Source organism: Urocampus carinirostris, chromosome 19 (assembly GCF_059441175.1).
Source record: "Urocampus carinirostris isolate Australia breed hairy pipefish chromosome 19, RoL_Ucar_1.0, whole genome shotgun sequence".
NCBI lineage: Eukaryota > Metazoa > Chordata > Actinopteri > Syngnathiformes > Syngnathidae > Urocampus > Urocampus carinirostris.
The window spans coordinates 6299523-6323634 of record NC_142367.1 but is presented as its reverse complement, the minus strand read 5'-3'; the positions used below and the strand labels follow the sequence as shown (position 1 = coordinate 6323634).

Sequence of the window (24112 nt, the reverse complement as noted above, 5' to 3'; positions counted from 1 at the left end):
TTGTTTGAGCTCAGGGTTTAACACCCGCGGGCCTGGGCTGAGCAAGGCTGGATTTACTAGGCCCGATCTTACCTCTAGGGTGCGCCTTAGTGTGAAGTATATGGGACTTAACTTTATGCACGACGGGTAACTTTCTTGTACTCAGCGTGTTGCAGCATTCGGCTTTGCTGCAATGTCTGGCCCAGTGCACAGATGTGTCACCCTTCCTGCTGGTCATGGAACTTTGTCCTCTGGTAAGTGGTGCGATTTTTCTTCCGGGTACAATACTGCACTCGTTGGTTCTAAGATGCGGCTTTGTGTCGGGTTACCAGGGTGATGTGAAGGCTTACCTGAGAAGTAGCACGTGCGTGGACGGCATCGCCATCCCTGAGCCGCTAATCCTCCAGAGGATGGCCTGCGACATCGCCTCCGGGCTCAAGCACTTGCACGCACACAACTTCACCCACAGGTACCACATAGAAATATATGGCACCTGTGTCAAAGACGTGGCCAGCGGGCCAGATATGGCCCTGAAAAGGTTTTCTATGGCTACTGAGATCATGGTCTGCATACCTAATTGGTAAAATGGCGGCGCCCTCTGTTGGCTGCGGCTGCATCGGCTCGCTACAACGGGTCAGGTGTATCGACATTTCGTTCTGTGTACATTGTTACAAAGAATGACAATACAAAGGAAATTATTATTATTATTATTATTATATAGTGCTTTGCAAGTCATTGAAGACCTCCCAAAGTGCTTTACAATGTGTTTCACACTTACCCATTCACACACACACTCACACACTGATAGCGGCAACAGCCATGCAAGGCACCTACCTGCTTATCGGGGGCATTTGGGGTTAAGTGTCTTGCCCAAGGACAATTCGACATTATTTTGATTCCTTATTGTATCATACACCAGGAATCCTTGTGTATTTTTTTCACTGTATGACACTTGAAGAATTGTTTTTTTATGGTTAATACACTTTTGAGCTTTATAATCCATCCATCCGTCCATCATCTGCACCGCTTAACCTCATTTGAGTTGCGGCGGTGCTGGAGCCCATCCCAGTTAGCTTCGGGCAGTAGGCAGGAGACACCCTGAACTGGTTGCCAGCAAGTCGCAAGGCTCACAGAGACAGACAACTCACTCACTCATTCACACCGCAAACGAAGGCTGGTAGCTTGATTTGATCCCATGACCTCAGAACTGTGCCGCAGACGTGCTCACCACTCAGCCGCTGTGCCGCCCGAGCTTTGTTATATTGTATTTCATCGCAATTATATTTTGAACAATATCTCAGTTGAGGGACTGATAGAAAATTACTATTTTTGGAATAAAAATGATCCAATTTTTTCTATAGTAGAAAATATGGGCTACTGATGGTGCCTGGGTTAGCGTAACTAAGGCAACCTCTTGCATCAATCTTCTCAATCAATTATTTACATTTATGTTTGTGTGCTATTTTTGTCACTTACCAGTCCTTATAAGTCTCCCTGAATTTTCAATAAATTTACCGGTAATTGTTGTTTTACACAGTTGATGAACACGAGAGGTTATAACTTCGTGACAAAAATACTGACAAAACAAAACTGAATAATCATTTTATAATCAAACTCTACATCCCGGAATCATAATCTAATTGTGAGCCTCTGAAAAGATCCCCAACCCTATGGCACATTTTTATGCCATAAATGTACTAGTCGGGCCCTCATGAGCTGGTTCGTTCTACCATGTGACCTCTGAGCTACACCCCAGGCTTATACCCTGTTTTCCTTTGCTTTCTTTGTCATACTTTGGGCTTTCTCATTTTGAGTTGAAACTAACAGTTGTGTGCTTGCTCTGGGGTAGTCTCAGGGTTCTGTTTGAAGTGCAGAGAGCATCACGAAGACTAATGAACACACCAAGTAGGTCTGATACTGATGTGGTGAAATTTAAAGCTGGATTTGGATACAAAAAGATTTGACAAGCTTTAAACATCTCAAGCAACGTGGTGTAGGCGATCTTATGCAAATGGAAGGAGGATCAGACCACCGGAAATCCACTGAGACAAAGCCATCGCCCTAAACTTTCACCTCGAACAAGGAGAAGACTGATCAGAGATGCAGCCAAGAGACCTTTGATCACCAATAGTAGGCCGATCGATGCAAATATCAATATTTTCAATACTAGTACCTGAATTGGATTGATACTATTATCTTGGGATTGATACTTCACTACTCCACCAATTTCCCCAAAGTGACGCTTCATTATGTAAATGTTGCAGCCCTTTTCTCTCTCACCCAGCACCCTCGGCAACTCTCTTAAATTTAAGCCTGAGTTTGTGACTTACAGGTACACTTTTAGCATCCCTCCCTTGGTTGCCTTCTGCGTCATCCTGCCTGACAGGCAGAAAAGAAGCGCAAAAAGTTCACATCGCGCTGCACTTCTCGTTTGCCTCTGTCATTGTAGCTTCGGATAAGTTTGGCCCTCTCTTCTGCCCGGAAGACAGGACGCTAAAATTGTGCCTGTCAATTACGCACACAAGCATAAACTTGGCCAAGGGCTACTACTAGAGAAAAGGACTGCGCTATCTACTGTGCATATACAACCCCAAGCAAAAAGTATGGAATCACCAGTCTTGGGCAAACCCTAACTCGGAAATTTTATTCTGTAGATCACAAACATGAAATAATCGTAAGGTAATTCCAAAGTGCAACATACTGGCATTTAGAAAGACTTAAAGAAATTAAGAAAAAACATTGCAATGGTCAGTAAATATTACTTTTGTAGAGAAAGTGCAGGGAAACGAATTTGGAATCACTCAATTCTGAGGAAAAAAAATGGAATCAGTGCGTTTTGAGCAGAAAATAATTACACACCCAGTCAATTTCCTTTCCTCAATTGGGCACCTGGCTTAGATTAAGTCTGCTCATCAGTCAGCAGTTAAAAACAGTGCAGTTATCACACCTTGGAGGGCTCCTGGACTAAGGTGGATTTGCAAGAATCATTGATCCAACAAGAGTGATATCTCTTGAGACCAAAGACAGGATTATCAAACTTCTTGAAGAAGGTAACTCTACTCGTATGGTTGCCAAAGATGCAGGCTGTTCAGAGTCCGCCGTATCGAAGATTTGGACCAAGTACAAACAGCATGGGAAGGTTGTTAAAGTCAAGCGAACCGGTAGGCCAAAGAAGACATGTAAGTGTCAAGACAAACAACTCATGGCCATATGTCTTAAAAACGGAAAATGCACAACAAGATGAATGAAGAGAAAATGGGAGGAAGTTGGAGTCAATGTATGTGACAGAACTGTTCAAAATTGCCTAAAGAAAATCGATTTTCATAAAGGGCCAATCATGGACTGTGGATGACTGGATAAAGATTATCTTCAGGGATAAGTCCCGAATTTGCATTGGAAAAGGTGATGATGCTGGAACTTTTGTTTGGAGCCGTTCTGGTGAGATTCACAAAGAGGACTGAATAAAGATAACGTCAAAATTCCCACAGTTGATGATATGGGCCTATATGTCAGGCAAAGGCACAGGGGATATGGCTGTGGTCAAATCTGCAATAAATGCACAAGTTTACATTGATATTTTGGACAGCTTTCTTATTCCTTCAGTTAATAAAATGTTTAGGGATGGTTAACTCATTTTCCAAGATGACACAGAGCAAAAACTGTGAAAGCATTCTAGGAGAAAGACACATTCAGTCAATGCCATGGCGTGCAAATAGTCCAGATCCCAACCCCATTGAAAACCTGTGGTGGAAATTGAAAAACTGTTCACAGCAAGGCTCCGACCTGCAAAAATGATCTGGCTGCTGCAATCAAAGAGAATTGGCACCAGATTGATAATGAATACTCTTTGTCACTCATCAAGTTAATGTCTTAGAGACTGCAAGCTGTCATAAAAGCCAAAGGTGGTGCAACTAAATACTAATGATGTTTTGATTGTTATTTCTTTGCCTGTTTTTCATGATTCCATGTATTTTTTTCTTTAGAATAAAGTGATTCCATATTTATTTCCCTGCACTTGCTCTATAAAAGTAATGTTTACTGACGTTTTTTCTTAATTTCTTTTAGTGTTTCTGAAAGCCAAGGAGTTGCACTTTTTATCTGAGTTTGTTTTACAGAATAAAATATTGGAGTGAGTACTTGTCCAAGACTGATGATTACATACTTTTTGCTCGGGGTTGTAGAAGGGGCAATGGTGGAGGGGTACATCTTCAATACCAGGACAATAGTATTGATCCAATACAAGTATTTGCTTAGTACCGGTATTGATATTATTGATATTTTAATCGATCCGCCCACTCCTACCGCCTGGTGAAAGGCTACTTCCTGTAACAACATCCTGGTGCTGCCCGAGTGTTACTATAAGACTCCAGCATCAGTGATTTTGTTGCAGGCGGCGGGCCACTGCCGCCGGACAGCAGCGCCCTCTGCAGGTCTAGTTCTTTATGTCGTCATATCTGCCTAGAATTTATGACTTACTTATGGGTTGTCTGCAGTGCATAGTAAGCCGTGCGTTTTTTATTTGGGACTTGAGTTGGGGTAAACCAGGGGTGACAAACTCACGGCCAGGGGGGCAATTGCGGCCCACAGGATGATAGTTTAAGCAAATAAAAAAAATTAAAAAGAGAAAAATAAAAAAGAAGAAAGGACAAAAAAGAAAAAACATATGAGACAAAAACTAAAACTTTTTTTTTGTTTTTTCCCTCTTTTTCTTACTTCTTCTTCCCCATTTTGATTTCCTTTAAAAAATAATCTTTTTCTCATTTTTGTCTTTCTTTGAGAAAGGCTGGTTGACAGATAGAAGAGAAGGGGCTGCTTTTTCCTCACTTTGAGTCTCCGGTGTTCGTAGTGTTCCTTGGACTTATTTTTGTTTGCCCTACACATTGCAGCGACATCTAGTGGACAAATATAAAACACTGTCCCTTTAAGAACAGCGGAATGTTTTTATCAGTGCTCTTTTTGTAGAAAACCCCATTTTGCCAAACCTCACTCGGGACCTAGCTTTAGTAGCCCGCAACTCAATTGAGTTTGAGACCCCTGGTGTAAACCCAACTTCAGAGCCATCGTTGCATGAGCGATTTAACTGTTTTTCCCAAGGCTGGCAACAACCATTGGGAAGACTGTGAGGATTGGGACTGTACATAATTATTTTCAGCCATCACTTGATCACCGCAGGATGCCAGCGCATTTTTGACCCAAAACAGTGGGAGTAGGAGTACAAGTTTGAATAGAGCGAAGGAAGATTTGTATGTAGAGTTGCATTTTTAAGTCGCAATTTACAAAAGAATGTGTACAGGTGAGCAATTTTAAGGAACACACATTTTTTGCAGTCCGCAGAGGAAACAGGACTTTTCAAATGAACTTATAGGAGCTTGTGGTTGCAAGTCATTAAAATAATTGATTGGACTAAGGCCATTCAATTTAATTGTATTTATTGTCATTGACAGCAACATTATCTTCTTTCATTTTTGGAGCGAGATTAGACACGGCACTCCAGAGTAAACATGGGGAAATTAATTATTTGCTACCAGTGTCCACCCAAGACTTGAGTTTGCTACTACTGGTGCTAGGTAGTAGAGTTTTTGTAATATTAGAATTATTATTATTGTTATAGAAAGAATATTTTTAACATTTTTATTATTGTTTATTTAATATAATAGATTTGTAACCCCCCCGCGACCCTACTGAGGATAAGCAGTGCAGCTAATGAGATGAGATGAGATTTGTAACCCTTGGATGAATGACCTACCAGTACATCCACTCTTCCATGAGTGGGGTCAAAAATGATCTCTACTTTAAATCAATGTCCTTTTGCAATTCACATAGAACATTTCTTTCATTTTGGTTAGAGATGATATATTTTGATCAAGAAAAGAGTATTTTCATTTTGGCAATGGTAATTTGTCACTTTTTATTCACCTTTTACCAAATAGCAATCAATTGGGTATGTTTGTGCGTCATTATGTCTGACTATGTGAAGGACGACTACAATTAAGTGGGTTATAAATTCTGTCTTGTTCAAATTTTCATCAAATTTATGACATAAGCAAATTTCTTAGGTATGTTGCCAATGTTTCAACAGCGACTTGGCTTTAAGGAACTGCCTGCTGACTGCAGACATCACCGTGAAGATCGGCGATTACGGCTTGTCACACACAAAGTACAAGGTAGAAAATTTGCAAATGGAAAGCCGTCATTTGAAAAAAATTTCATAATCACTTAGCATTTCCTGGTAGGACGACTACATGGTCACATCTGAACGGACGTATGTACCACTTCGTTGGATCGGTCCTGAACTGGTAGACAACGTACACGGAAAACTACAAATTGCCAAGCAGACTCAACAGAGCAACATCTGGTAAGGTTCGCTTTTAAATCATTGCTTTGGAAGTAATATAGTAATGTGACATTGATCAGTGATTCTCAACTTCTCTGACTTGAGGACACACCATTCCACCCGAATGACAAGCTGTGACACAAATCAAGAAAAAAATTCCACTTCTCAATTGTATCAAATGAAATGATTGTGCGCTTAAAAGCAGAGGTAATAGAATATGTTTTCCTTTAAAAAAAACAACAACACACCAGCAAAACCAAAACACACTATTGCCATCTACCGTGTAATTTAGCCTCCATTTTTTTTTCATAATTTTGCCAGGGCAAAGGCGCACAACCCACCCAAAAAACGGTCCACTTTTGGGTCCTGAACACAGGTTGAGAAACACTGACAAAGAGACCTGTAGCCAAAACAGGGTCTGTTGGTGTAACACCTTGACTGTAAACATATAGTTGAGTCTGTCCTATATAATCTGGACCGAAACCAATGTTTTAAGCATCGCATATACAAAAATTGGAACAATACAAAGAAGATTAGCAGGGTTATTATTTTGTCTCCTAGTCAGATGTACTCATGAAAAGAGCCATACCTGGCTTGCGAGCCATTCGTTTCAGACCCCGGTTATGTAGGATGCCCAAAGTGGGTTATCAGAGGTGATCGGCAGACAAGACTAACATGTTGGTTGGTTGTTCACTTCACCATTTATTGTGGATAACCTAGAAACCTGGATCCTTGCCAAAGGTTCCTACTCTCTATTTAACCTAACACTACAACTGTCTACGTGATATGTATCGTTAATTTTTTTAAATTCTTTAATTTGGTCGAACTTGAAAGCAAAAACATTAGGCTAATTTATGAATTGCAGATGTAAAATTAAGTCCTGTCTCTGGTGTCAGGTCGCTGGGAGTGACCATCTGGGAGTTGCTGGAGCTGGGAAAACAACCTTACAGCCATTACTCTGATCAGCAAGTTCTGTCTTATGCTGTGAGGGAGCAGCAGCTGCGACTAGCCAAACCCATGCGCCAAGTTCCTTTGGCTGAACGCTGGTTAGACATAAACACTCAAAGCATTCTTAAGACATCCCTTCCTAAATCTCACTGATAACTGTCACATTTGCTGGGTGATTTTCAGGTATGAGGTGATGCAGTTCTGCTGGCTCCCACCTGATCAGAGGCCCAATGCTGAGGAAGTTCATTTGCTGTTGAGCTATCTGTGTGCTAAGGGAGCGAGTGAGGCAGAGGAGGAATTTGAGAAGCGCTGGAACATCATGCGTCCCTGTGTCGGGAACAACTTCCATCGGGATTTCCCACTGACAACACACGAACAGCCCTCATCATCTACTCTGTCATCTTTCCCTCTACTGCAGCAGTTCTCACCTGCTGAAGGCTACCATACAGATTCCGGTGATGATGTTCTGACTATCACAGAGACCAGCCAAGGCCTGAACTTTGAATACAGGTGGGAACAGGCCAGGGCACAAGAATCTTATAGAGGCCAGGAATGTGATATTGTTCTCAATCAAGTTAACCAGTATGAAGCTTTTTATCCTCCAATTGGTGTTGTGGAAGGCTGCCCCTCAGAGAACCACAACCACAGAGCCTCGCCCTCCTACTACCAGCCAAAAAATCTGCATGCCCCAGGTGTACTTCCTGTGTTCAGTGCCCACAGCCCGTCCGTCAACAGCGAATTCTATATCCGTATTGAAGAACCGGTGGATCGTAATATTGAACCCGACTACATCATGTGCCACTATAGTCCAGATTACCATAGCACTGGAAGCTTCCTCACTAGGAGTGCCGACTCAGCCGAGTGTGTGGTCTGTCCACCACAAGCTAATAACTGTGACGCATACTGGTCAGCAGATATCCACAACATCGATGTCTATGACTCCAATGAATCAAGTCCTGCCATCTCCCTAAAAATGGAACCGCTTTTAGGACAGGTTTGTGATAGCAGCCCTTTTCAACCATGGGATTCAAGTCACTATGTGTCCTACAAAGACCAAGATGGAGGTTACTACTACGAGCATTCTCCACCTGCCGAATTTGACAGCTATTTGATGGGAGGTGAGCTGGCAAAGGAACATCTTGACGAAAGTTGGGGTTCAAGGAGCCTTCGCCAGGCATTGGGTGAGTTGGACCAGTTAGAGGGTATCCCTCCCTCCTTCAGTAGTTCATCTGAACAAATCTACAGAGAATCATACCTTGACCTGGACACTGATCACTCCTCTATCAACGGCAAGACGGTGACCAGAGGCTACTACGATATGATGGGTTCCTTGAGGATGACAATGCCAAGTCACAGCAGACACGGCTCAGGCAGGATTAACATGGACATGGAGAGTGCGCACTCCATGGGGCGTAGAAAGAGCGATTCAGGAGAGGAGGATGAGGAGAATATCTTCATCGAGAAGCACACATGCAATACTTGGCCTTCCAAACAACGCTCCAGAGCCGTCAGTCACCAAAGACGAGCAAGTCAAAGTTGCCGACAGGAAACATATGCAGACTTTCATTACACCATGCCCAGTACAGACATTGAAGATTCCTGGCCAGAAGAGCTCAGCTGTATAAGTCGACACCAACCCATAGTGTCACCGGAATGCTCTGATACTATGGTGTACCTGTGCCACCAGAGGGACACTTATGTTGCTCCACCAAAGGTATGCTGCCACTCACACTTTATTGACCCGCTCACAGGCTTGTTGGTGAGTAACAGTTACAACCACAACAAAGTCGTGGACACCCTGAGCAGCGATGAGATGATCAACCTTTCACCAGCACCAGGAGGTCCATCTGTTTCCAAACCTGCCTTGATCAAACCTGAGACATATGTGGATCTTAGAGCAGAAGGAGTGAATGAACAAGATATCGTCAAAGAAAATACTTTTATGACCAGGCTCAACATTGAAGAGATGAGCCAAAGTCCTCCCCCACCCGCTGACGCCGAGCATGTGATGATAGTTCTTACGGATCAGCAGTCAGAGACAAGTCAAGCAGGAGATAGTGGGTTGGACAGAGGTGGTTCCACCGTTAGCCTCACGGACATCCTTGACTGCAGCGACAGTGAAGATGACGACATCACAGATACCACTTCGGGGATCTTTGCAGAGGAGTCCGGTGAACTAAGGACCTCCCCTGCCTTTAAGTCAATTCAGAAGCATGTTGGAACACCAGATTCTATAGATTCCATTGATCTACCGTCTGCGGATGGGTCTTGTGAGGGTTCCAGCCCCGCCATACGGCCCTCCTGTTCCCCCAAAGCCATGGACAGTGGCTATGATACAGAAAATTATGAAAGTCCTGAGTTCGTCCCAAAAGAACCTAATGATGCCAAAGATCAAGAGATGCCTCACTCAGTTGTCCACATGAACTTGAAGAAGGGCCATATTTTGGGTGCCCCAAAGGAGGTACTGAGTGAAGACATGTCACTGAATTGCTGCGAGCACATTTTCTCACCATTAAGCCAAGAGACACCATACAGAGACTCGGCGTACTTCTCCGACTATGAGAATGAACGGCAAATGAGAAATGAGCAGGAGGAAGAGCATGAAAGAGAACATTTTTGTGGGAATGAATCTGAAAAAGACACTGTGATGACTCAAGGAATAGGAGACAGTTTACCAGAGCCAACACACCAAACAGAAGACTATGACCATGATGACTTGTTAGGTGGTCTAACAGCTGGAGATTGTTTGGATGAGTGGCCTTCTCGGGAGACTAGCTCCGCTCTTCAAAACTGGGCAGCAGAGGTTGTGGGAGCCATGGAAGAAGCTCTCGATGCCCTAAATGGAGACAGCAAGGCTGCTGGAATAATAGAAGAGAAAGAAGGGAAAGAAAGGTCAGCTAATAAAAAACCTTCAGGGCTGGAGGTGTTGCACATCTTACCCAAAGATGAAGTGGCCTTGCAGCATGCAGCTAATTCCAGAAGGTCATCTTTGTCTTCTCCTACGGTTCAGCCAGACTCGACTGAAGACCAAGGCTTTCCTCTGGATGGGGATAAAGCAGACAGGGAAGACAACAACTTGGAGGACAGTAGCGAGTCGGATGAGGAGCCGCCCACCTCTGGTCTCCAGGAAGAAGAGAGCGAGGATGAGTGCCATCCAATACCTATCATCGTGAGTGATGACAGCCATGCCTACACACTACGAAGCCTCCTCAAGGTGCCCACCATGCTGAAGCTTCATGAGGAAATGGAACACAAAAAGAGGAACGTTTCCTTCTTTGATGACGTTACCGTCTATCTCTTTGATCAGGTGAATATTTTTTGTAGGTAGGGGGAATCCAACTAGAACTTTACAACTTGTTTTGTGGCCACAACCTTTGCACACTGCCTAATTATTGCATGAAAATTGAAAGTTATCCATGAGACTTTGTTAACCCTAAACTCAACTAGAGGTAAGACTGAGCCTAAAAAACAGTCCGGCCCTTGGGTATTAAAGCCCGAACCAGCCCGACCCTGACACATTAACTTGATTTGAGGGACCGAGCCTGAAGAAAACCTGATTTATACATTTTAAAAGTGAGGACTTGGGAGGAGAAGGTTTGGTGCTCCTCCGAGCCTTGCACAAGAGGGGGACAAATCCCTTGCACAAAGAAAATGAAACAATGAGGAGTGGATGAATACAAAAATCTAAAAAAAAACACACCCTAACCCGAACTTAACTATTGACATTTTGGGCCCTTTCCAATCTGAATTTTGAGCCAGCCTCAGCTTAGGAACTCACCTCTAAAATCGATCCCATTTCTTCTTCTTTCCCTCAAATTTAATACTTACTCTTTCAAAGCTTGTTGACAACGAGGGTAAGAAAATGTGTATCTTCCATCCATAGGGTAAGCCGTAAGACCAATTTAACCTCCCAAAGTATAACATTAAAGGGACAGTGTTCACCATTTGGTGCCCCATTGGGATGATGAAAAAAACTTGATTTAAAAACATGTTGATTAAAAGAAACAGGCAAAAATACATTAACTAACATGCAAATGTGCATTATTTAAGTAGTCGTTGGTTGAGTTTTGTTTTACATAACATGAGCCTAATCAAGAGGAAGATGAGATAATCGTCCGCTATCTTGCTGATACAGGTACCCAAAAAAATATATATTCTGGCAAAAGACTGGGACAATAACTAGAAGATTTTTTTGGACACTTTGAGTCTCTGTAGTTTGTATTGTTGTGATTCATCAATCGTTTTCAGTAGCACAACAGAATACAGATTACAGCATTTAGTGGTTGAATAATACACACTGTCCTTTTAATTTTCATATTAAGGCGGGGGTCTCAAACTATCATCCTAAGGGCCACAAATGGTGAGTTTGAGACCCCTGTTCCAGAGGAACTGTCCCCTTGCCCTCACCAAAGGAGTGTAAGGGGAATGAGAAAGATAAAACTTAGTGACTTAGTGAAAATGAAGTAATGGGATTGTGCCATAGTACCATCTTGATCTATTTTGCAATAATGCCATAATCATAGAGGTTCCATCATTTTTTTGTATTCCAGGAGAGTCCCACCGAGGAACTGACTGCACATGGGTTCCCTTTGGTTGTAGAGGGTTCAGGCAACAAATCTCCTGAAAGAATCAGCATGTCTGATGACTCTTCGGATGGTAACATCTCAGAAGAAAGTGAGTGCGCCGTTCTCTCTTCTGGCTTCTATTGAAAGTATTTTGACATATTGCCAGATTTTAGGCTTCAAATTTGTAGATTAAAAAACTCTATTTTCTAACAATCGACGACATTTATCAGTAGTCTTATTAATGCAACATTTTATATTGTGCTAACAAATAACAAATTGAATAGTATGTATTGCAAAAATATTCACCCTCTTTTGAGTTAATACTTTATACAACTTACTCTAGTTGCAATCACAGAAACAAGTATTTTTGGGTATGTCACTATAAGTTTTGCTTATCTTGAAACATTTGCCCATTCTTCCTTACAAAACAGCTCACATTACTTGAGGTTCGATTGTTATTGTTTGTGCACAGCATTTTTCAGATCTCTCCACAAATGCTCTGCAGCAGGGGTCGGGAACCTATGGCTCGCGAGCCATATATGGCTCTTTCTATGAGTACCTGTGGCTCAGAGACAAATTTGATTGCATGCAGATTTTCTCCTTCTCGTTCAAAACTTGCACTATTAATCCTGTTCAGATACACACAAAGCCAAACCAGAGCTGATTTTGTGGCAGTACTTCGCAGAATATATAGGTCACGTTCTCACTACAATTTACAGTCAAGGTGTCACACCCCCAAAAAAAATAAAATAAAATAAAAAAATTAAAAAAACGACCCCTACTCTACATGATTGAGTTATGGACTCTAGCTTGGCTATTTTAACACCTTTTGATTGTTAAACGATTCCATTGGAAATTTTGCTTTATATTTTGGATCGTTGTCCTGTTGGAAGGTAAACTTGCGCTCAATTTCCTGGTCTCTTACAGATTTTTTTGCCAGAATTTCCCGGTATTTTGCTCCATTTATCTTCTCTTCAACTCTAATAATCTTCCCAGTCCCTGCTGAGGAAAAGCAACCTCAGAGCATGATTCTACCGCCACCATGTCTGACAGTGGGGATTTTGTTTTCAGGGTGATGCGCAGTGTTACTCTTACGCTAAACATACCGCTCTGCATTTAGCCCAAGAATTTCCATTTTGGTCTAGTCTAACTAGAGAACAGGTGTCAAACAGGCGGCTCGTGGGCCAGATCAGGCCCGCTAAGGGATTGAATCCGGCCCGCGAGACAACACTCAGAGAAGCGCAAGAGAAAAACAAGCTGCAGGTTGAAATATGTCAACTTGATGTTGCCAAAGCCAGGTGCCTCTCACAAAACACTGTACTTGTATTTATTTCTCTCTCTTTCTCTCTCTCTCTTTCTCTCTCTCTCTCTCTCTCTCTTTCTTTTCCACCCCTTTTCTCCTACTCTGTCTCTGTCTCTTTCACTCTCTGTGTCTCTCTTTTTCTCTTCCTTTGTTGCTCCTTGTCTTTTTCTCTCTCTGTGTCTTTTAACCTATTTTGCTCTAACTTCCTTTTTTCCTTTTCTCTCTTTTCTCTTTCTCCCTTCATACCCTACACGCTTTCATTTCTCTTTTCTCTCCTTCTGTCTATTTATTTCTCTTTGGATTTCTTTCTTCCTCTCCCTTTCTTTTCCCCCTCTCTCATGACTTTTAATCATTTGTTTCACACACTCTCCCTCTCTCTCTTTTTCTTTCTTTGTCCCACCCTCCCTCCTTTTCCCTTCCTCTTTCTCTTATTTCTTTATCTCTCTTTGTCTTTCTCTTTAATCTTTGTCCAGCCCCCGACAGAATGTTTGTTCTATCGTGTGGCCCCCGAGTTAAAATGAGTTTGACACCCCTGAACAAGAGCAACTTGGTCCACATGTTATTTGTGTCTCCATGTGACTTCTTGCAAACACCAGACGGGCCTTTATATGGTATTCTTACAGAAGGGGCCCTTTTTTTGCCACTCTTCGATAAAGGGTAGATTTATGCAGAGTATGACTGATAGTTTTCTTAGGCACAGATTATTCCACCTTAGCTCTTTTGGTTACTTTCCTGATTAGTTTTCTCTTTGTTTGGGCTAAAGGTTTCGAGGGATGGCCAAGTCTTGGGAGGTTCGCAGTGGTTTTATGCTCTCTCAATTTATATATTACTTCTTGTACAGTGATCTGGTAGATGTGCAAATGTTGCAAAATCGCCTTGTATCCCATTCCTGCTCTGAACTTTTCTGCAATTTTATTCTGGACCTGCCTGGTATCTTCTCTTGTCTTCATGATGCTGTCTGTTCTCCAGTCACTCCTTTCCCAGACCTCTGAGCCCATCACAGAGCAGGTGCATTTAAACTGAGACTTAATGACACAGAGTTGCACTCTGGAATCAGTTGGCTGAGCTAAGAGAACAGGGGTACAATACTTTTGTGACACCTAATTTTCATCTTCTTTTATAGTAAATATATGATAAGATTTAGCACGTGTGCGGCACAGTTCTGAGGTCATGAGACCGAGCCTCCTGTGTGGAGTTTGCATGTTCTCCCCACTCGGAGTTCCTCCCACATTCCAAAAACATGCATGTTAGGTTAATTGGCCGGTTCAAATTGTCCCTAGGTGTGAATGAGCGTGCGAATTGTCTGTCCCTGTGTGCCCTGCGACTGGCTGGCAACCAGTTCAGGGTGTCCCCTGCCCACTGCCCGAAGATGGCTGGGATGGGTACCAGCACCCCCGCAACCCTACTGAGGATGAGCGGTGCAGATAATGGATGGATGAATGATAAGATGTTGAAATGATTTGGTTTCTTTTCACAATTGTGTCTAACATGTTGTTGATTCTTGGAAAATATTTCCAGTTTTTTAGCTTTAAGTTTGCAGCCTAAAATGTGAGAAAATGACAAAATGTTCTTGTTTGGCCAATACCTTTACTAGGCACTGTATCGGCTTTTGTGGAAAACTAACCCAGCTGATATTATTAAATCAGGCACAGGCTTTGAGTGGGAGGATGACTTTCCTCTGCTCCCGCTGCCAACTTCCTCAGCCGCCACTGAGTCGCCATCACACAGCGCCCCCATCGCCATCGTCAAACCCCAGGACACAAAGTCGACCACCCGCTTCTCCCGCTTCACCGTGTCACCCTCCAATGTGTCCCGCTTTTCCATCACGCACATTTCCGACTCAGACTCTGCAGGAGGTAAGGAAGGCCAAAGCGTAACATATCAACTGGGGAGGAGTCAGAAACCTTTTAAACTCTAAGAGCTATCAAAGCAATATGTATACAGTGGTACCTCTACTTACAAATTTAATTTGTTTTAGAAGTAGCTTAGTAGCCGGAAAAATGTGTAGGTAGAGGCGCTTTTCTAATGTACCGTATTTTCCGCACTATAAGGCGCACCTAAAAGTCTTAATTTTTTTCAAAAGCTGACCATGCGCCTTATAATACAGTGCGCCTTATTTATGGATCAATATTAAATCGCAAAGTCTTCAAACTAACTTGCAGCCGCCGACTAGATTTTCCCCCGAACGCCAAGTAGTCCGCGGTGTATGTTGGGATTTATTTACCGGCGTTTCATTGGCTAACCAATGTGTCAATCATCATTTGAATCGATCACTATTGGCTGAAGTTATTCGGAGGTCAAGGGGCGGATCCTTTTTATCATTTACAGGCCGGCATTGGCTTAAACTGTAAAACAAAGCCTGCAATTGGCCGAAAAAGATGTGTCAATCATCATTTGAATCGATCACTATTGGCTAAAGTTATTCGGAGGTCAAGGGGCGGATCCTTTTTATCATTTACAGGCTGGCATTGGCTTGAACCGTAAAACAAAGCCTGAAATTGGCCGAAAAAGATGTGTCAATCATCATTTGAATCGATCACTATTGGCTAAAGTTATTCGGAGGTCAAGGGGCGGATCATTTTTATTATTCACAGGCTGGCATTGGCTGAAGCGGCAAAACAAAGCCTGCAGTTGGCCGAAAAAGATGAATGCGTATAGCACGTGGTTTGACAGCATACAGAAAGCATTTTTTTACTATTCTGTATTTGTAAATATTTTATTCTCCTGGATTTACTAAACTCACGGATATAAGAGGACCATGGCTGCACATTATTATTGAACACAACGACTTCGGTGAGCTACCCTGGCTATATATTTTCCCAGTATCTTGTTTCAGACTGAACTTGATGTTTCTGTGATAAGCGGTGCAGATAATGGATGGAATGGAGTGTCTATTTTTAAATTAAACTCAATTTCAAGTGTTTATTGTCATATGCACTGTAAAGTTGCAAGCGAAAAAGAAAATAGAAACTAAGGAATGGTTGGCATTTCTTGAATCCCAAGACTTTAACCTTCCGAATGATATTTGAAACGATGCATTTGAGTGACATCGTACGGACACCGCATCCGCACGTGTCTACGACACGTATTTGCTTCTTTGCAAGATTTGGGAATGTTAAGGGGGTAATAAATTTGACTGAATCATGTCAAGTCAAGTCAAGTCATTTTTATTTGTATAGCCCTAAATCACGAAGAGTCTCAAAGGGCTTCACAGATTATTACACTATATTACACAGACTATTTTTCAGCCAACGAGAAGAGTAGGTTATTCATATGCTATGGAGTAGAAGTGAGTTTTAAGTTTAGATTTAAACATTTCCACTGAGGTTGCAGATCGGATCTCAGGGGGAAGAGCATTCCACAGCACCGGTGCCCGAATGGAGAACGCTCTCGAATCAGCAGAACACTTCTTTGCTCTTGGGATCACCAGAAGACCAGCACTCTCAGATTGTAGGCTTCGGACCGGGACGTAGGGGCAAATCAGATCTGAAAGATAAGAGGGAGCAAGTCCATGTATGATTTTGTACAATACTGAGAGAACCTTGAAGTCACATCTATGGCTAACTGGGAGCCAATGCAGGTTAGCCAAAATCGGTGTTATGTGATCGTACTTTTTTGTCCTAGTTAAAAGCCTCGCTGCGGCATTTTGTACCAGCTGAAGTGACTTGATTCTAGACTTCGGGAGACCAGAGAGTAGTGCATTACAGTAATCGAGACGGGAGGTAACAAATGCATGAATTATAATTTCCGCATCAGACTGAGACAGTATTGAACGGATTTTGGCAATGTTACGAAGATGGAAGAAAGCGGTTCTAGTAATTTTCTTTACATGCATTTCAAAGGATAGATCAGGGTCAAATATGACACCTAAATTTTTAACTGAGTCACTCTGTGATGTGACATTTGTCAATGTTCACAGCAGTTTTTGAGAATAAGTCACGGCATTTAGATGGACCAATGACTAACATTTCAGTCTTTTCAGAGTTAAGACGCAAGAAATTGAGTGACATCCACTCTTTTATCTCAATGGGGCAGGCCTCCAAATTTCCACAGTTTAGTGTGGGAGATTCCTCCAACGGAAGATATAGTTGAGTGTCGTCTGCGTAGCAGTGGAAGCTGATATTGTACTTGCGAATGATATCACCTAATGGAAGCATGTAAATGCTGAAAAGAAGGGGGCCAAGCACTGAACCCTGCGGAACACCACAGGTAACACTAACGCTCAGATGTCATTTCGCCATATTTAACACAGTGCGTCCTATCTGAGAGGTGGGATCTGAACTATGAGAGGACGGTTCCTGAGAGACCGATCCATTTTTCCAGCCGTTCTAGTAGGATATTATGGTCCACTGTGTCAAAAGCAGCACTAAGATCCAGCAGCAGCAAAAGTGATGAAGCGCCAGAATCCATTGCCAGTAGGAGATCATTTGTTACCTTGATCAGAGCTGTCTCAGTAGAGTGGTTAGCCCTGAATCCTGATTGCATGGATTCAAAAAGGTTATTCTCGGATATGAAAACATTCAGCTGCTGTGCCACTACTTTTTCAAGTACTTTAGAGAGGAAAGGTAGGTTTGACACAGGTCTATAATTACTTAAGATTTCTGGATCAAGGTTGGGTCGTTTCAGTGTGGGTTTAATAACGGCGGACTTAAAAGCTGCTGGAACTACACCTGAGGAGAGTGATATGTTTATAATATTTAGAACTGAAGGTCCAAGGACGCCAAAAAGACTTTTAATAAGTGAACCTGGGAATGGGTCGAACTGGCAAGTTGTCGGTTTGGCCGCATTCACCACCTGTTTGAGATCATCAAGTGACAGTTCACTAAAACCGGACAATTTCCCAGGACAGCCACTCTGTCGTGCATCTGTAGATTTCAGCCCTTTAATATGTGTGGTATTAATAATTTCTTTAGCAATTTCTTCCTGTATGCATTGAATCTTCTTAGTAAAGAAGACCATTAAGTCATGAGCAGAGTGCGTCGAACTATCTGCAATAGTCTGTTGCCCTGTAAGCGATGCTATAGTGTCAAAAAGGGCTTTGGGGTTGTTCTTTTGAGACGCAATCACCTTCGAAAGGTAGGCCGATTTTGCAGAGGCAAGGGCCGCTTTATACTTTAACAAGCTGTCACACCATGTTTGATGGAAAACCTCAAGCTTGGTAGCGCGCCATTTTCTTTCCAATTTCCTGAATTCTTGTTTAAGGGTTCTAGTTTCATCAGTAAACCAAAGCGTGCATCTTTTAGGACGTGATTTTAGCTTTATGGGCACTATTGAATCCAGGACACTAGTCAGGGTGGTATTGAACTCATTCATGAGTGAGTCAATCGAGCCATTGTATGAAGGAAAGGACGCTACTGCTCTAGGAAGGAGTTCAAAGAGCTCAGAAACTGTGCCAGTGCTTATATTGCGTCCGCTAAATCCTTCAGCTTTTTTAACACTACATTTAGCTAGCACCTCAAATGTAACTAAATAATGATCCGAGATAACGGTAGTACACGGTAACACCATAATGTTTGAGGTTAAAACTCCTCGAGTCAGAATCAAGTCTAGCGTGTTCCCATCTTTATGGGTTGGCAAATCAACCAGTTGATTAAAACCAAATGCATCAATTAGAGACTTAAACGCAATAGTGAGTGAACTGAATGGGGAGTTCATATGAATGTTAAAGTCCCCCATAATTATAATTTTGTCTGCATAGGTTACTAGTTCAGACAAAAGTTCAGCAAATTCGTCTAAGAAAGTTGTGTATGGCCCAGGTGCGCGATAGATAGTTATTACATAAATTGACAATAGAGAGGACCGCATCACAAGAGCCTCAAACGCCTTGTAATTATTAGAGGTACAAGGATTAAATTTGAGCGATTTTTCAGAAATGAGGGCAACACCGCAACCCTTTTTCAACGTGCGTGCTACATGGCTACTCGCGTAGTGAGGGGGTGAAGCATAATTTAGCGCTAAATACTCATCCGGGCGTAACCAAGTTTCACAAAGACCCATACAGTTAAGTTTATAATCACGAATGATGTTATCAACAAGTAAAGCTTTTGGAGCAAGCGATCTAATATTTAAAAGACCAAATTTTAGTTTTGCTGAATCATTTGACTTAGCTGAGCTCTTTGTAGTCTTTGTCGAGATCTTCAAAAGATGCCGCGGTTGTTGCTTTTCGTGCGCGCTGAGTGTAAAGCTTCGGTTGTCCGGCGAGGAATGAATGGTGGGATTAGTTACATCCTCGCGTCCTTGCTCCTTAGACTTCGCACGCTTCACACTACCTGCACGGCAACCACGCTTCTGTTTTCTGTCCTTACGTCGCCGCTGTCGTCGTTTATTAGGATGAATAGCTGTCCACAAGGATGCCAAATCTCTTTGAAGTTCGCTCGGTATATCATAGGCGGTATAAAAAGTGCCCGAAAAGTCGAAATTTAGACGCCCACCCAACCGAATAAGTTCGTCCCTACTGTAAGTATTTTTGGCCACACATGTGTCCAAAAGTGAAAGCAAAAAAGACAAGAGAACGGCAATAAATAGAAGATTAGCTGGAGAGTAACTAAATGTGAATTTCCCTTCGGGGATGAACAAAGTATCTATCTATCTATCTATCTATCTATCTAGCAGCATGCATGCATCCATGCGCCGCCATGTTGAAACAATCATCTGACTGTTTTGTCGACGTTCCCATTGTAGCGCCTTATAATCCGGTGCGCCTTATCTATGGAAGATATAGGACCAAAAACTATTTTTTCGGGGTGCGCCCTATAACCCGGTGCGCCTTATAGTGCGGAAAATACGGTAAATGCACTAATCTGCACAATAATCATAAAACATAATGTAAAAACAAAGAATAAAGGAAATAATAAATATATGAATTTACCTTTTTGGCTCGCTTTTTTGGAAAAACTGATCCAATGACGTCTGCTTTTGCCAGCTTTTGCCAATCCGTCGAGAATGCACGAAGCAGACGTAGCAATAGCCCGACTTATCACAACTTTTTCCAGGTGATTCCTTTCCACAAATTCCGAGACTAAGGAATCTTTCATATGGAAGCTTATGAAACAATGCATGTTTGCTGCTGGGACACTTTATTATGAGAGGATAACATTGTTGTTGTTGTTGGGGTTGTCCATCGATTCGATGATGACCATCTTCTTTTATTTGTGAGTCTGCTGATGTTTGAACAGTCCGATCCTGGATTGTGGTCGGAGACTCTGGTAAAAGAGGATACCTGCGCAATGAGGGTTTTTTAAAGTGGCGTAAGGGGTGCGCTTTCCCCAACGCCACTATCTTGATTGTAAAGAAGATGGTTCCAGTGGCAAGGGAGACCCTAGACGACCGGCATCTTTCCACAACTGCAGGCGGCTAACGGGATACAGGTCTGTAGGAAACCGCCTCAAAGCGTGCCGCCACCAGCTTTTGGGATCACTCTTAGTCTGGACTCTACCCTTCGACCTGTTCGGCTTGGGTAACCCTACCAGGAGTACAAGATTCCCGCCGACATAGCTCTAGGGGTCATGGAGACGCGCAAAGTGCCCCACCACGATAAGGTGGTGATCCGTCGGGACACGAGGATAACATACTACTACTATACTCTCATACATAACTTACAATTGACCCTTCGCATGTGACATCACATTGCCTTCGCCGACTGAATCAGAGCCATGACAGACAGCAAGTAGCACTTGAGCGCAAGGCAGTTGAATGGGCAGTTGAGTTGAAAGAATTACCAATAACCACGACAGAGGAATATATCCACCACTTTTTACCATGGCGGTTAATTGCTGTGCTTTTGGACAACCTTCTAAGCCCAATTTGGAATTGTATCCCTTTTGATGAGGGCATTTTGTTCCAGCTGCAGGCTGATTTTGGACTTAGGCCTGTTTTCCAAGAACTAAGTTGTAATCATGTATTTTTTGCCAGTTTATCCTACAGTCTTTTATATTTTGTCTCTTCAAAGTATTTATTAAATGGTTTACCCCGGAGTGCCATGTCTGATCTCGTTCTATATAATGTTACACAATGAAAATAAAGATAACTCAATTCAATTCTGTTTTTTTCTTTAGGAAGCAGTGAGGACGGAGACAAGGACTGAAGGAACGACATTTTAAACAAAAACCTAGTGAAGAACACCGCATTTTCTCCAATCCTCGGATCGTCACTTGTTTCTTTTTATCAAGATGGCGAAAGACTTTCAGAGGGGAATGAAACTCTTGCATGTTTGAAAACTGGGATGCTTCATATGATGACGCCAGACTACAACTTTGTCTCCTGGGTGGATGGAACAATAGTTTAAAGAAAAAGGATTTGGAGGTTATTTTAATATTTATTATTCCAACTTCCGGTGAATACTTGGAAGAAACTGAGCAATTTCTGCACAATAACGTGAACAAGCTGACCATAATGATTATATAAATAGTACTGTAGTCCGATTCAGAGGTGGGAAAGCTTGGCTCGGGGGCCTTCTATGTTGTTTGAAATTCCTTGTTATCTGTTTTTATTTTATTTTTGTTGATACAGGAAATGCAATTGACAATTTGTTTTTCATGATGCTGACCTTTTTTGCCATCTAGCAATAGCAAGGGGACTTTTGGTAGTCTTTCTTGAATTAAAATTGTTGTTTTTGTTTATTTTGTATAGAATCTATTTGTATTCAATTTCATGACATTTGAATAATTTGGTGCGCTTAACCCACCCCGAATATGTATTATATAGTTAATAAGTGGTTTGTTAATTTATCAAATTAATAGATAAACATATATATATATATATATATATATATATATATATATATATATATATATATATATATATATATATATATATATACATACAGTTACTGTATTAATTTGAATTCCGCTCATGAAATAAAAAAATGCACACTAAATATCTTGACATATTATTTAATATTTTACTACACAATTGCTTGAAAGGACTGTGTATAATATTTAGTGCTTCCGTAGTGTTAAAAAAGAAAATTCGTTCAGTAAAGAAAAAAAAACATTGATTTGAATACTAGGCCAAACGCCTGAACTATCATACTGTCAGAACCAGAACAGGAGGAGGACCCAGGTGTGTAACATTAATTACACAAGCTTTATTTTACGGGAATGGGGCAGTCATGCACGCCAGTGATTCGGCGATCGCTGGGCGGAAGAAGTCTGGCGTGGAACAACAGGAAGCCAGAGGCCGACGAGATCGATACCAGTTACACGAGCAGATACCGGACAGATGGGGTCGATACCGGACAGGATTGATATCAGATACAGAAGACTGGAGACAGATATCAGACAGGACGATACAGACGGGATCAATACCAGACACTAGAGACTGTAGTTCGGGATCAAACAGGATAAGATAGCCGGGGACGATACCCGATACTGGAGATTGTAGCAAGGTATCAGACAGGGCGAGACAGACGGGATCAATACCAGACACTGGAGACTGGAGTCCGATATCAGAACGGACGAGACAGACGGGATCGATACTAAACACTGGAGACCGGAATCAGATATCAAACAGGGCGCTATTGACGGGATTGATACCAGAAAGGATACACAAGTAGAGTCAAAACACAGATCTTGCGGGTGCAGAGGTTTGTTGACGGACTGACAAAGGATGAGTGAGAGCACTGAGCTCAAATAGGAGAAAAGGCAATCAGTCAATGAGCCGCAGCTGGCGCAAACGGGCAGGGCCAAATGGGGGCAATGAGCAACCGTGACATCATACCAATGTTAGTTTTTATAAAAAAAAATCTTAGTTTGAGAAATTTGTATTTCTTTTACATAGTGGAATCCCTATTTAAGGCTGCCGCCATGTCGGTCTGGCAACTTGCCTCTACACTGTGCTATGTGGCGCTGGTTTACGTTTGTATTAAAGCATCCAGTACCATTCAGAGGTCAACTATTACACACTGGGGCTTAAATAATGATAGGTCTATGGAGATCTATAAAGATCCATATCAATAGACATCTGAATCTAGAGATATAGATATATGTACCATATTTTCCAGACTTTAAGCTGCACTTGATCATAAGGCGTCCCCTTCAAAAAATGTTGGGGTGAGTTCTTTATTTTATATATAAGGCGCACCTGACTATAGGGCGCATGAAATTAAAACTACAGGGTGACAGTAAAAAAAACATCGAAAAAAAATTAATATCAGGAAATCTAATTTCATAACTTAATTCAGTCCAAAATGTTTACCGTATGTAGAAGACTGACGAGACGCTGATCGCCAAACACCACAAACCTCTCACGCAGGGTGAATTTATTCAAGACTGTTCCAAGAATGCCAGGGTAAATAGTCAGCCATTGTACAATTTCATCTTAGCAAATCTGGCCCACTTTCTGAAAAGGTTGGAGAACCCTGCACTACACCATACAGTGAAATCTTGTGGTCAAATAATACACACTTTCCCTTTAAATGCAACCGTGTAAATGAGCATCAGGTGCGCTTTATCTGGCGGGCATTGGCGTGCTAGGACTTCACTGTTATATTGCGTAGACAGGGTCCAAATGCACACATGTTTCAGATTTGTCAGTCTATAATGGGGACAAAGAAGTAACAAATGGCGCTCGGTAGAGGAAGGGAATGGAAATACTGGTAACACAAACACAGTCCATAATAAGGCAGGGCTGGAATATATACAAAGTGTTACCCGGCAGAGTCAAGGCCCACATTAAACCACACCACCTACATTGGATATTACCGAATCTTACTGCAATATGTATTCTGTGTAGCACTATTTAGTTACTCTATATAACACGCTACAGTGGGCATTTGCACGTCACACTGGGTATTTGTATATTGTATTCTTTTGGCTTTATTATTGTACTGTTCTCAGCTCAGGGATGCTGCTGGAAATGTGAATTTCCCTTCGGGGATGAATAAAGTATCTATCTATCTATCTATCTATCTATCTATCTATCTATCTATCTAAAAAGCCTCAAAGTAATGAGGGCTTTCCTGAGCGCAGTGCAGGCAGGCATGAC

The 24112-nt window shown here is 42.1% G+C and overlaps 1 protein-coding gene across 1 annotated transcript in view; it reads left to right on the top strand.

Annotated features, from left to right (window-relative positions):
• The window catches only part of lmtkb (lemur tail kinase 1 b), a 48541-nt gene extending 26666 nt beyond the window's left edge, over positions 1-21875 (top strand). Inside the window, exons 6-14 of the mRNA XM_088323364.1 lie at positions 146-233; positions 312-448; positions 6059-6143; positions 6213-6334; positions 7210-7359; positions 7445-10568; positions 11812-11935; positions 14776-14985; positions 21184-21875. Of these exons, the coding sequence (XP_088179490.1) occupies positions 146-233; positions 312-448; positions 6059-6143; positions 6213-6334; positions 7210-7359; positions 7445-10568; positions 11812-11935; positions 14776-14985; positions 21184-21212 (4069 nt within the window). The 3' untranslated portion in view covers positions 21213-21875. The remainder of the gene's footprint in view (positions 1-145; positions 234-311; positions 449-6058; positions 6144-6212; positions 6335-7209; positions 7360-7444; positions 10569-11811; positions 11936-14775; positions 14986-21183) is intronic.
• The last annotated feature ends 2237 nt before the right edge of the window (positions 21876-24112 follow it).